This window comes from Lithobates pipiens, unplaced genomic scaffold (assembly GCF_037356315.1).
Source record: "Lithobates pipiens isolate NorthernLeopardFrog02 unplaced genomic scaffold, aLitPip1_a1.2 Scaffold_27, whole genome shotgun sequence".
Taxonomy (NCBI): Eukaryota; Metazoa; Chordata; class Amphibia; order Anura; family Ranidae; genus Lithobates; species Lithobates pipiens.
The window spans coordinates 16540618-16554188 of NW_027507788.1; the positions used below are offsets into that span (position 1 = coordinate 16540618).

The 13571-nt window shown below is 43.5% G+C and overlaps 1 protein-coding gene across 1 annotated transcript in view; it reads right to left on the reverse strand.

The window, feature by feature from the left end:
• Positions 1 to 1534: 1534 nt before the first annotated feature.
• The window catches only part of LOC143933369 (phospholipase A2 inhibitor NAI-like), a 20736-nt gene continuing 8699 nt past the window's right edge, over positions 1535 to 13571 (reverse strand). Inside the window, exons 3-4 of the mRNA XM_077456236.1 lie at positions 10126 to 10266; positions 1535 to 1964 (exon numbers count right to left, since the gene is read on the reverse strand). Coding sequence (XP_077312362.1) covers positions 1762 to 1964; positions 10126 to 10266 — 344 coding nt within the window. The 3' untranslated portion in view covers positions 1535 to 1761. The remainder of the gene's footprint in view (positions 1965 to 10125; positions 10267 to 13571) is intronic.

Below are 13571 nucleotides of genomic sequence, written 5' to 3' on the forward strand. Positions count from 1 at the left end.
ATAGGTAATGTCATCTGTATTTTGACATACATGTGTCCTAAAGCCCCATACACACTATCAGATTTCCTGCTGATTTTTTCCTTCAGATTTACCAAAACCATATAATATGAGGTCAAACCTTAGGAGTTTCAATTTGTATGCAATCAGGCAGGCCCTTCTACTACATGGTTTTGGTAAATCTGAAGACAAAAATCAGCAGAAAATCTGATAGTGTATATGGGGCTTTGGAGTGCTGTTTTATGATCTATCAATGTTTGTGAGTTCAATTCTAAAGAGGTTTTCAAGCCAGGACATTTTTTACCTTAATGTATTCCCTCTATTAAAGAGGTTTTAAACATAAAAAAAAAAAGGCTTTCCTGTTCCTTTACAGCAGGTTAAACAGCATACTGCTGGTGTTGTCTAATCTGTCCCTTTCTGTGCTGTAAAAACCTGATTAATCCTGCCTGGTCCTGTGTCCCCTATGTGAACTGACCACGGTAATCATGGGTGCTGATCCATGATACTGTGGTCAGTTTACATCCCTCCATCATTCCACTGTGTTAGAGTCCATCCTCTCTCTCTCTCCTCCCCCCCTCCCCCCACTGCCTGTCAATTCCTAGTGTGTGAGCGCCCTCCAAACCCACCCCTCCCCCCTCCGCTATTTTGTGTGGCAGTAAAGTCAGTGAATATCATTACTGCCAGACCCTCTGTTTTAGCAAGGTATAATACATAATTTTTTTTCAAATGATCCCACTAAATACTATATTTCAGAGCTCCACTGTGCTGTCACATGTCCTCCCGCTGCTCTCCTCCCCTGATCTAAGAACTACACTGGGAGGGGCTGAGTGGACAACACAGCAGTCAGGTGACCTTCTGGCTGATGTCAGGGGGGAATCTAAGCCCCTCCCACTGTAGTCTCTAGATCTGGGGAGAGCAGTGGGAGGTCACTTTATGTCCCAGCATTTGTATTGCCCCCTCAACCCTACTATATGCTTACCTGAGTCTTGACTTGATATAGCACTGTGCCCTCTCTAGTGGCCCTCTCCTTTCTTCCTACATGCTCATAACAGAGAGGCAGCAGTTGGGAGAGATTGGCTCCTGCTGCTGTCAATCAAATTCTGTAAGCAGAGAGTGGGGGCAGGGACCGAACCACACATTGTGGGTCTATGGACCCACATGACCAAGCTTGGGAGCGAGCCCGAATGTATGCCCCCATAGCAAGTAGCTTCCTTTTGGTGGCACACAGGGAAGAGGAGGAACCAAGTGGGCCAGAGGAGGACTCCAGAAGAGAAGGTTCGGGACCCACTATGTGCAATACCACTGCACAAAGCAGGTAAGTATAACGTGTGTTATTTATTTTTATATCTTAGCCTTTACAGACACTTTAAGTTGTGTCTCAAAAAACAGAAAGAATTGTAGTTCTATTAATACCAAAAGTGTGGTACATTGTTACAATTTGAAATAAAGAAAAAGATGTATGCAGTTTGCAAATCTAGCATTTTTATTTTTAAGAAGATCAACTCCAACTTTATTCAGCCCCCCCTTTGATGCCTCAGTCAGGGCCCTTGCATAAGAGGGGGGTCTATGACAGCTCGGGCCCATGGGAAGTAGATTGGATGATGATGGTCCTTATTCAAGCAGAAGAATGATGTCAACAGAATGATTGAGTAAACCTTCTGTGGTGGGGAAGCTATGAGATCAAAGATGCGTATTGCAGAGAAAACTGTTCTTTTTCACATGGGCACATGTTTTTTTTGCTATTGAAGTACTCAAAGTAATTGTTCACAATACAAATTGTAATTTCAAGAATAAAAGGCAAATTATAGACGGGATGTAGAAGTGAGTTTGGAGACCCATGGTGCTTCCACTGGTGCAGTGGAAACGAACGTCTGTTAATATTCCGTTGTGGCTGTAACAAAGGTTGCCGAGATCGCAGATGCTTTTTGTGGCGCAACCACGATATGCTGTTGACTGTGGTACAGCTTCTGAAAAAAAACAAAATATTAATTATTCAATTGTGAAATTTATTCTTAAACAAATTCTTCAAAACCTAGAACTAGGTAAATACCACAGAATCTTATGGCACAGTTTTGTGTAAAAAAAAAAGTTTGAACTTAAAAAAGTCTTTGTTTTAATAAATTGCTTATTTGAAAAAAGTTGTGAAGGTAATCTTAAGGGTCCGTTCACACAGGGGCAAAAAGACTTTCAATACGACTTTTGGAGGCAACTTGGACACGACCTGAACATGACTTGGGGCGACTTACAACACGACTTTAAGTCGCCCCAGGCCAGGCGACTTTTGACGCGGCCAATCAGAGAATGAGCTCTCAAGAGGGAACTCCACGGCAAATTTATGAAAAAAAATTGGCGTGGGTCCCCCCTCCGAGAGCATACCAGGCCCTTAGGTCTGGTATGGATATTAAGGGGAACCCCCTACACCGAAAAAATGGTGTGGGGGTCCCCCCCAGATCCATACCAGACCCTTATCTGAGCATGCTACCCGGCCGGCCAGGAAAGGGGGTGGGGACGAGCGTGAGCCCCCCCCTCCTGAGCCGTACCAGGCCGCGTGCCCTCAACATGGGGGGGTGCCTTGGAGAAGGGGGGGCCGCGCGGCCCCCCCACCCCAAAGCACCTTGTCCCCATGTTGATGAGGACAAGGGCCTCTTCCCGACAACCCTGGTCATTGGTTGTCGGGGTCTGCGGGCGGGGGACTTATCGGAATCCAGGAGCCCCCTTGTTGAGGGCACGCGGCCCCCCCTTCCCCAAGGCACCCCCCCATGTTGAGGGCACGCGGCCTGGTACGGCTCAGGAGGGGGGGCTCACGCTCGTCCCCACCCCCTTTCCTGGCCGGCCGGGTAGCATGCTCGGATAAGGGTCTGGTATGGATCTGGGGGGAACACCCACGCCTTTTTTCGGCGTAGGGGGTTCCCCTTAATATCCATACCAGACCTAAGGGCCTGGTATGCTCTCGGAGGGGGAACCCACGCTAATTTTCTTTTCATAAATTTGGCGTGGAGTTCCCTCTTGAGAGCTCATAATTCTGTCAGAGTCGCCTCCGTATAGCCGGAGATCCGACTTGGAGGTGACCTCCATTGAAATCAATGGGTATTGGTCGCCTACAAGTCGGATTCAAGTAGTACAGGAACCTTTTCTGAAGTCGGAACGACTTCAGTAGTGTGCATTAAGACGGCTCTCATTCACTTACATTTATTTTTAAATGTTGTCCGACTAGGGGCGACCTGAAGTCGGATCTGAGTTGCCCCTGTGTGAACGGACCCTATAGATTGTATGCATGTATATGATTATGCTGGTTAGGGATTGTATCCACAAATCCAATGTGCCCATATTTCTAAGTGGTACACCACTATGCAAGATTACACGTGATGAAGCCATCACTTGTTTGAGTCTTTTGCATGATATCTTATCTTCGTCCACCAAAGGGCACTGAAGTTGAGATGATTTTTACATGTTTTAGCAAGCCTGTATTCCCCCATTTCTACAATATCAGAGTATGTTACTCGCTGGCCATACATGTCCATTTACGCTATATGGCCAAGTGTATTTGGAGACCCCTCCAAATGATTGTGTTCAGGTGTTTCCAGTGAAGGGTACTGTTAATACTACAGCATACAAAGACAGTTTGGACAATTGTTTTCTTCCAACTTTGTGTTTGAGGAAGATCATTTTCTGTTGTGCACTGACATCAGTCTGTGACAAAACGCGCGTAGAGAAATCGATGTGCTGACGTCATCGTGCTGTACTCAGTGGACGGGTGTTCGCAAGCCGGCCGACTGTTTTATTTAATCGTTATAACTACACTCCTGTAAGTGCAATTTTAATAGTTTTAATAAGCCTTTGGTACGTTTTACACTATGGAGAGTTTTCGTGCTTTTTCGGGTAACGCATAACCCATCCCCCTGGTGGTTTAATGCTTGAGTCTTCCTGGTCGTGTGATGCATAGTTCCAGTTGCCCTTTTATCAATTTTCATATTTTTTACACATGTTGCTGTGTGTTGTAGTTCACAAAATTCACAGTTTTGATTAGTCTACTCTTTTCTGTTATTCTATTTATTTTTATCTTTAGCGCTGCTACATTAAATTTGTGTATATGTGTGTATCTCACAGTTTTAGCAGCTGCTTTATTTTATTTAGTTATTGTGTTTTTGTTTTTTGGGGGTTTTTTTCAGCGTGATAATTTTCATTTTTCCATTTTTTTTATGGGTTGGGTGTGAACTTGAGTGGCCGGCACCTCAAGCCTACTGAAAATGAATACCCTTGGGGTGTATTTTAACACCTGGGGTGAGCCAAATCTTCTTTTCCAACATTAGTACTTGACCTCACATTCTCTTTTGGCCAATATAGCAAATATTAGTAAACAACATCTAATAATATAGTAGAGCATCAGATTTTGCGCCCAATCTATGGTTTATATCAGACCAATACTATTTGTGGTCATTTTTCCTTTCACTTTCTCTTCACTTATTGATGATTCTAGAGCAAAGGAATGGAAAAAATACTTAATGGTGCAAAATACTAGCTAGTACTTGCAAATTATTTGAATTGAGTTTGTTTGGGTAAATTTGATTCTTTCCAGATCAACCAAACCAATACGACCTATGGAAATTGCAATGCCGCGTACACACGGTCGGATTTTCCGACGGGAAATGTTGGATGTGAGCTTGTTGTCGGAAAGTCCAACCGTGTGTATGCTCCATCGAACATTTGTTATTGGACTTTCCACCAACAAATTTTGGCTAACAGGTTCTCAAATTTTCCGCCAACAAAACTTTGTCGGAATTTCGGATCGTGTGTACGTCGCACAAAAGTTCACGCATGCTCGGAATCAAGCAGAAGGAACCGCATTGGCTATTGAACTTCCTTTTTCTCGGCTCGTCGTACGTCTTGTACGTCTCCACGTTCCCACGTTCGTAATTGTTGGCCAACATTTGTGTGACCGTGTGTTTGCAAGACAAGTTGGAGCCAACAACCTTCGAACAAAAATCCATGGTTTTGTTGTCGGAAAATCCGATCGCGTGTACGCGGCATAATAATTAATGGATAGAAGACTTCATAAAATTCTTCATGAAAATCAGACAAAACAAGTGGAAGCAACATGTTTCAGCTATCCTTAGCCCTGATAATAGGGGGCGCTTAGAGCCCCTGAAACATGTCAGAATTTGAAGAAAGATGCGCACTTAAATTTCATAATCTTTAGGGTGGTTGTCCTGTTCTTTCAAAACTCTTTGCCAAAAAAAGAGCCTTACATGGGTTTTAACCATTTCCTATTCTAATATGAGAAACTTATGGCAAATTGCAAATACATTTTTATGTCTCTATGCTAGCCTAACATGTGGCGATATTCAAACAAAACCAACTTTAATTGCAAGTATGATCAAATTGAAGTTTGATAATCTTGAATTAAAGTCTGGTTTACTAAAAGTGGAGAGTGCAAAATCTGGTGCAGATGTGCATGGTAGCCAATCAGCTTCTAACTTCATTGTGTTCAATTAAAGGGGTTGTAAACCCTTGTGCTTTTTCACCTTAAAGCGGGAGTCCGCCAGGAGTTCCGCCGTTTTTTTTTTTTTAAAAGCTAGCAGCTACAAATACTGCAGCTGCTGACTTTTAAAATAAGGACACTTACCCGCCCAGTGCGCCCGCGATGTCGGCACCCGAAGCCGATCTCACGATCGTCTCTCGGGTGCTGCCGCCGCCATCTTGGGTATGGGAATCAGGAAGTGGAGCCTTTCGGCTTCATTTCCCGGTTCCCTACTGCGCATGCGCGAGTCGCGCTGCGCAATAAGGATGGACCCGCTGCCTCTGGGATCTGTGTGCTTCCCAGCAGGCAGCGGGGGACTTTCGGAAAGGGGCGTAATCTACGCCCCTTTCCGCAGAGAGCTATCCCGGAAGTGGGTGCAGATACCTGTACTGTACAGGTACCTGCACCCCCCTCCCCCCTGAAAGGTGCCAATTGTGGCGCCGGAGGGGGGGAGGATTCCAATGAGCGGAAGGTCCACTTTAGGGTGGACCTCCGCTTTAAGGCGTCCTATACTTTGTGTGTTTACTACACAGCAAAGCCGCTGCTAAGCGCGGGATCGGGTCTGATCTGCTTCAGAAAAGGTATGTATACTGGTTTCTTCTTTACAGGGTTAGTGTTAGATTGTGGATGTCTGTACATGTAGAGATTTTAGTGTTAGGATTGGCTTCTACTTTATTATAAACAAGAAGTGTGAACGATGAGCCCACCACCTCAACACACACAGCTTCTTACCAAGTGGTGGCCCATCTATACGGGACGCAGGGACTCTATATGGCTTTGAAAAAGGGTGGCCTCGGGGCGCCCACCTAGTTGTGTGACAATAGCGAATTAATATTCACTATTGTCTTCCTGATTCTTCTCCCGGCTGATTCTCCTCCCTGCCAGGAACCCAATGGTTCTGAGACCCATCACCCGATAGGCCAAGAGGAGAAGCGATCCTATTGGCCGCCTAGGAGGAAGAGGGAGGAGACACACAGTGATGCCAAAGAGAAGGAAGCTTCTGCTCTGCGCCCGGAGGAAACGCTGCCCGTGACCTAGATGGGGTAAGTACAGGGCTGGTGATCATCTGATCGGGTGGCTGTGGGTGCATTGTTTGCCCCCCTTCCAAAAAATATACCACCACCAGCCGCCACTGCTCTTACCAGATTACCCGACCCCAAATTATAGGAGGTCTGGCATAGCATGAAGCTGCATGGGTCTTGAACCATGGATCATCTGACACAGAAACACATACGGCACCTCAGCGGTTAAGCCCAACAAGAAAACATAAGTCTCCAATGGTTTAGTACCATCAAGTATTTATTAAATATCAGCTAAAATATGTATTTACAAAACAAATTGTTAGCTCATTAAACAGAGCCGGCTGCAGCAAAGCATGAGTGAAGTCAGCGTAAGCTGCACCCCGCCCAGCACCAACATACGTTTCGTCTAAACAGACGTTGTCAGGGGGATCAGCATAATCAAATCCATGGCTCAAGACCAACCTAGCTTCATGCTATGCCAGACCTCCTATAATTTGGGGTCTAGTAATCTGGTAAGAATCTGTATGCGTTGAGGTGGTGGGCTCACCAGTCACACTTTGTTGTTTACAGTGGTGTGAAAAAGTGTTTGCCCCCTTCCTCATTTCCTAATCCTTTGCATGTTTGTCACACTTAAGTGTTTCGGAACATCAAACCAATTTAAACAATAGTCAAGGACAACACAAGTAAACACAAAATGCAATTTGTAAATGAAGGTGTTTATTATTAAAGGTGAAAAAAAATCCAAACCATCATGGCCCTGTGTGAAAAAGTGATTGCCCCCTAAACCTAATAACTGGTTGGGCCACCCTTAGCAGCAACAACTGCAACCAAGCGTTTGCGATAACGTGCAATGAGGCTTTTACAGCGTCCTGGAGGAATTTTGGCCCACTCATCTTTGCAGAATTGTCCTAATTCAGTTACATTAGAGGGTTTTCGAGCATGAACGGCCTTTTTAAGGTCATACCACAACATCTCAATAGGATTCAGGTCAGGACTTTGGCTAGGCCACTCCAAAGTCTTCATTTTGTTTTTCTTCAGCCATTCGGTGGTGGACTTGCTGGTGTATTTAGGATCATTGTCCTGCTGCAGAACCCAAGTTCGTTTCAGCTTGAGTACACGAACAGATGGTCGGACATTCTCCTTCAGGATCTCTTGGTAGACAGCAGAATTCATAGTTCCTTTTATCACGGCAAGTCTTCCAGGTCCTGAAGCAGCAAAACAGCCCCAGACCATCACACTACCACCACCATATTTTACTGTTGGTATAATGTTCTTTTTATGAAATGCAGTGTTCCTTCTACGCCAGATATACTTGGACACACACCTTCCAAAGAGTTCCACTTTTGTCTCATCGGTCCACAGAATGTTGTCCCAAAAGTCTTGGGGATCATCAAGATGTGTTGTGGAGAAATTGAGATGAGCTTTGATGTTCTTTTTGCTCAGCAGTGGCTTTCTCCTTGGAACTCTGCCATGCAGGCCATTTTTGCCCAGTCTTTTCCTGATGGTGGAGGCATGAACGCTGACCTTAACTGAGGCAAGTGAGGCCTGCAGTTCCTTGGACGTTGTTGTGGGGTCTTTTGTGACCTCTTGGATGAGTCGTCGCTGCGCTCTTGGGGTAATTTTGGGCGGCCGGCCACTCCTGGGAAGGTTCACCACTGTTCCATGTCTTCGCCATTTGTGGATAATGGCTCTCACTGTGGTTCGCTGGATTCCCAAAGCTTTGGAAATGGCTTTATAACCCTTTCCAGACTGATAGATCTCAATTACTTTCTTTCTCAATTGTTCCTGAATTTCTTTGGGTCTCGGCATGATGTGTAGCTTTTAAGGATCTTCTGGTGGACCTTACTGTGTCAAGCAGCTCCTATTTAAGTGATGCCTTGATTGTGAACAGGTGTGGCAATAATCAGGCCTGGGTGTGGCTAGAGAAATTGAACTCAGGTGTGGACAACCACAGTTATAGTATGTTTTAACAAGGGGGGCAATCACTTTTTCACACAGGGCCATGATGGTTTGGATTTTTTTTCACCTTTAATAATAAACACCTTCATTTACAAATTGCATTTTGTGTTTACTTGTGTTGTCCTTGACTATTGTTTAAATTGGTTTGATGTTCCGAAACACTTAAGTGTGACAAACATGCAAAGGAACAGGAAATGAGGAAGGGGGCAAACACTTTTTCACACCACTGTATATTAAGGATAAGATGGACAATACATTATTGTGATTACGAATGGACATTATTTGATTCGTTTTGTCACTAGAGGTGGATTTGTGTTACTTCTTTATTTTTTATTGACATGATATTTACACAGCGCAGCTGTATTGGCATTCATTTATATTGCGCTTGTATTTTTGTGTTTCTGAGTGCATCTGTGAGGGCTAGATATTATTAACCCCTTGCCGCCAAGCGTACGCAGATGTGCGTACTCGGCTTCCGGGGGTTATACCAGGATGATGCCCGCACCTGCAGGCATCATCCCGGTACCGTTTTTCACAGCGGGCGATTGGCTTTCCAGCCATAACAACCAATGCGGCTAAAAGCCGCTCGGTTGTTATGCCGGAGGAGCCAGGGGGGGACAACCCCCCTCCCGCCGCTCTTACCGGTGCTCCCGCTCAATCGGGAGCACCGATGCACGAACTGATGCCTCCGGCTGCTGGGCAGGGACTGGAATGAAGCCAGAAGCGGCTTCATTCCAGTCTCCTAATAGTAAACACGGAAGCGACGTCATGACGTCACTTCCCGTTTACTCGGCTGCCAATGGCGCCGGATTTAAAAATATATATACAGTATTCAGAGTTGCCGAAAACGGCGACCTGAATACTTTGAAGTGTAAAGGAGGGATCGGGGGTCTTTTAGCCCCCTGATCCCTCCATAAAGAGTACCTGTCACCACCTATTACTGTCACAAGGGATGTTCACAATTTTTTTTAAAGCGTCGCCTATTGAGATTTTTAGGTACCGTAGTTTGTCGCCATTCCACGAGTGCGTGCAATTATAAAGTGGGACATGTTTGGTATCTATTTACTCGGCGTAACATCATCTTTCACATTTTGCAAAAAAATTGGGCTAATTTTACTGTTTCGTTTTTTTTTTAATTCATGAAAGCGTCCCTTTTCCCAAAAAGTTGTGTTTAAAACACCGCTGCGCAAATATCGTGTGGCATAAAATATTGCAACAATCGCCGTTTTATTCTCTAGAGTCTCTGCTAAAACATATATATATATATATATATATATATATATATATATATATATATAATGTTTGGGGGTTCCAAGTAAGTTTCTAGCAAAAAAATATGGATTTTAACTTGTAAACACCAAATGCCAAAAATAGGCTTAGTCATGAAAGGGTTATATTATGAATTTCACATTTGAGAAGCACTGAGCGCAGTTTTTTATTTTTAATATTACTGGTGTACAATGACTGTTTAAAAGATAAAAGAAAAAAATATATTTTGGTATAGTGCTGCTTCGAATTGTATTATATTTTTAAAATAAATACTTTTCTCATCTAATATTAGTATGGGGTGAATGATATGTTAAAAAAAGAATGTTCTGTGCCAACGTTGCCTCCATCTGTTATACTTACCTCCTATGTGTACAGTCTGAAGAAGACACATGTTCTCATTCCCTGTGCATTGCATGGTATCTGAAGAGTTACACCAGGGAGAATAAAAAGACAAACAGGATGGGCATTTCAATCCATTGGGCACTGGGTTGTCAGCTGGCACTTAGAGACAAAAAAAAAAAAAAGAAATTGAATATGTTGGCATTGAATTAAAGGGCACATATTTTTAATGGTAAACATTCTACAGACAAAGTTCTTAAAAAAAAAATGTTACCCAAACCTATCACATTCCTGATAAGTGTCTGTTGTACCATGAACTTCCATTAAAAAGTATCCTGTTCTCTATGTATTTGTTCCTTATGTGAAATAGCTGGTGATTGTACCAGTCCCCCTGCTCTCTTATTTCAAACAGACTCTAGTGGGTCATAAAAGCACATTTATTCCAATGTGGATAGCTTGCTGGCTGTGCTGGGAGAATAGCCTACCTCCCTCAAATGGCCAAGACCTGTGATGGCATGCACCTCGCCCTTCACAACCATTCACTGGGAAAATCAGTGTGCTGCTGTTTCTCCACCCCCAGCTCTCTAAGCCCCTTATGCAGCTGAGAACTGAGATTATGCGATTACTTATAAAAAAAAAAAAGAAAAGTTGGTATTTTAAATTTATATATTCATATCCCCTTAAATTTTCAAAATTTTGTCATGTTACAACCAAAAACGTAAATGTATTTTGATGGGATTTTATGTGATAGACCAACACAAAGTGGCACATAATTGTGAAGTGGAAGGAAAATGATAAATGGTTTTCAACATTTTTTATAAATAAATATGTGAAAAGTGTGGTGTACATTTGTATTCAGCCCCCCGGAGTCAATCATTTGTAGAACCCCTTTTGCTGCAATTACAGCTGCAAGTCACTCTTTTTGGGGATGTCTCTACCAGCTTTGCACATCTAGAGAGGGACATTTCTGCCCATTCTTTGCAAAGTAGCTCAAGCTCTGTTAGATTGCATGGAGAGCGTCTGTGAACAGCAATTTTTAAGTCTTGCCACAGATTCTCAATTGGATTTAGGTCTGGACTGTGACTGGGCCATTCTAACACATGAATATGCTTTGATCTAATCCATTCCATTGTAGCTCTGGCTGTATGTTTCGGGTCGTTGTCCTGCTGGAAGGTGAACCTCTTCCCCAGTCTCAAGTCTTTTGCAGACTCTAAAGCCGCGTACACGCGGGCGGACTGTCTGGCCAACTTAGTCCGTCGAAACACATTTCAGCGGACAGTCCGCTCGTGTGTGGGCTTCAGCGGACTTTTTCAGCGTGCAGTCTGGCAGACTAAGTATTTCGGAATTTCCATAATATTGTCTGTCAGACTTTGGTTTCAGCGGACAATCCGCTCGTGAGTAGGCTAGTTCAACGGACTAAGTATGGCGCATGCTCAGAAAGGATTTACACGGCGAAAGGTTGCATTGCTGTGTATTGGACTTTCTATTTCTAGTCCCGTCGTACGTGCTGTACACGTCATCGCGCAAGCTTTCAACGGACTGTTTTGCATCCGTGTGTGGTCAAGTCCGTTCTTTCGAAAGTAGGACGGACTGTCCGTCGGATTGTCTGACGGACTAAGTTGGCCATACAGTCCGCCCGTGTATACGCGGCTTAAGAGGTTTTCTTATAAGATTGCCTTGTATTTTGCTCCATCCATTTTCCCATCAACTCGGAGCAGCTTCCCTGTCCCTGCTGAGGAAAAGCATCCCCCCCACATGATGCTGCCACCACTGCCTCTCTGTCCTACGGCTCAGTCTCTGAAGGGAGGGGATCATGCTCTGCTTCAGTATGTCACAGTACATGTTGGCATTCATGGTTCCCTTAATGAACTGTAGCCCCCCCAGTGTCTTCAGCACTCATGCCGCCCCAGACCATGACACTCCCACCACCATGTTTGACTGTAGACAAGACACACTTGTCTTTGTCCTCCTCACCTGGCTCCACACACACCATCTGAACCAAATATGTTTATCTCGGTCTCATCAGAGCACAGGACATGGTTCCAGTAATCCATGTGCTTAGTCTGCTTATCTTCAGCAAACTGTTTGCAGGTTTTCTTGTGCATCATCTTTAGAAGAGGCTTCCTTCTGGGACGACAGCCATGCAGACCAATTTGATGCAGTGTGCGGCGTATGGTCTGAGCACTGACAGGCTGACCCCCCCACCCCTTCAACCTCTGCAGCAATGCTGGCAGCACTCATATGTCTATTTCTCAAAAACAACCTCTGGATATGACGCTGAGCACGTGACCTCAACTTCTTTGGTTGACCATGGCGAGGCCTGTTCTGAGTGTAACCTGTCCTGGTAAACCGCTGTATGGTCTTGGCCACCGTGCTGCAGCTCAGTTTCAGGATCTTGTCAATCTTCTTATAGCCTAGGCCATCTTTATGTAGAGCAACACTTCTTTTTTTCAGATCCTTAGAGAGTTCTTTGCATTGAGGTGCCATGGTGAACTTCCAGTGACCAGGATGAGAGAGTGAGAGCGATAACACCAAATTTAACACACCTGCTCCCCATTCACACCTGAGACCTTGTAACACTAATGAGTCACAGGACACGGGGGAAGGAAAATGGCTAATTGGGCCCAATTTGGACATTTTCACTTAGGGATGTACTCACTTTTGTTGCCAGCAGTTTAGACATTAATGGCTGTGTGTTGAGTTATTTTGAGGGGACGGCAAATTTACACTGTTATACAAGCTGTACACTCACTACTTTACATTGTAGACAAGTGTCATTTCTTTAGTGTTGTCACATAAAAAGATATAATAGAATATTTACAAAAATGTGAGGGGTGTACTCACTTTTGTGGGATACTGTATATATATATATATATATATATATATATATATATATATATATATATATACAGTGCTTTTAAAAAAGTATTCATACCCCTTGACATTTTCTAAATTTTGTTATGTTACAACCAAAAACATAAATTTATTTTACTGGGATTTTTGTGATAGACCAACACAAAGTGGCTCATATTAATACAAAAATGTGAGGGGTGTATACACTTTTGTGAGATACTGTATATATATATATATATATATATATATATATATATATATATATATATACTTTTTTCCCATTATTTATTCTTTATTTTTTATTAATTGTCTTTATTTTTATTTCATTTTTATCTTTTATTTTTTTTGTTTTCTGGCAGTGTGAGAATTGCATTGAACCACTGACGTACTATTAGTAGACTTATTGTGATGATTATTATCATTATTTTAATGATACACTTGTGATATTATGGTTTTATGGTGTGATACTTTGAGGGCATTGGCTTGATTGGATTTAATCTAATGTGATTGGAGGTGAGCAGGTCCATGCCCACTGTTGAGGGTTGGACACACCTCCTAGGCTGTTAACACTAAGACCCCTTTCACACCACACTGCTCATAGCGTGGGCGGTAAA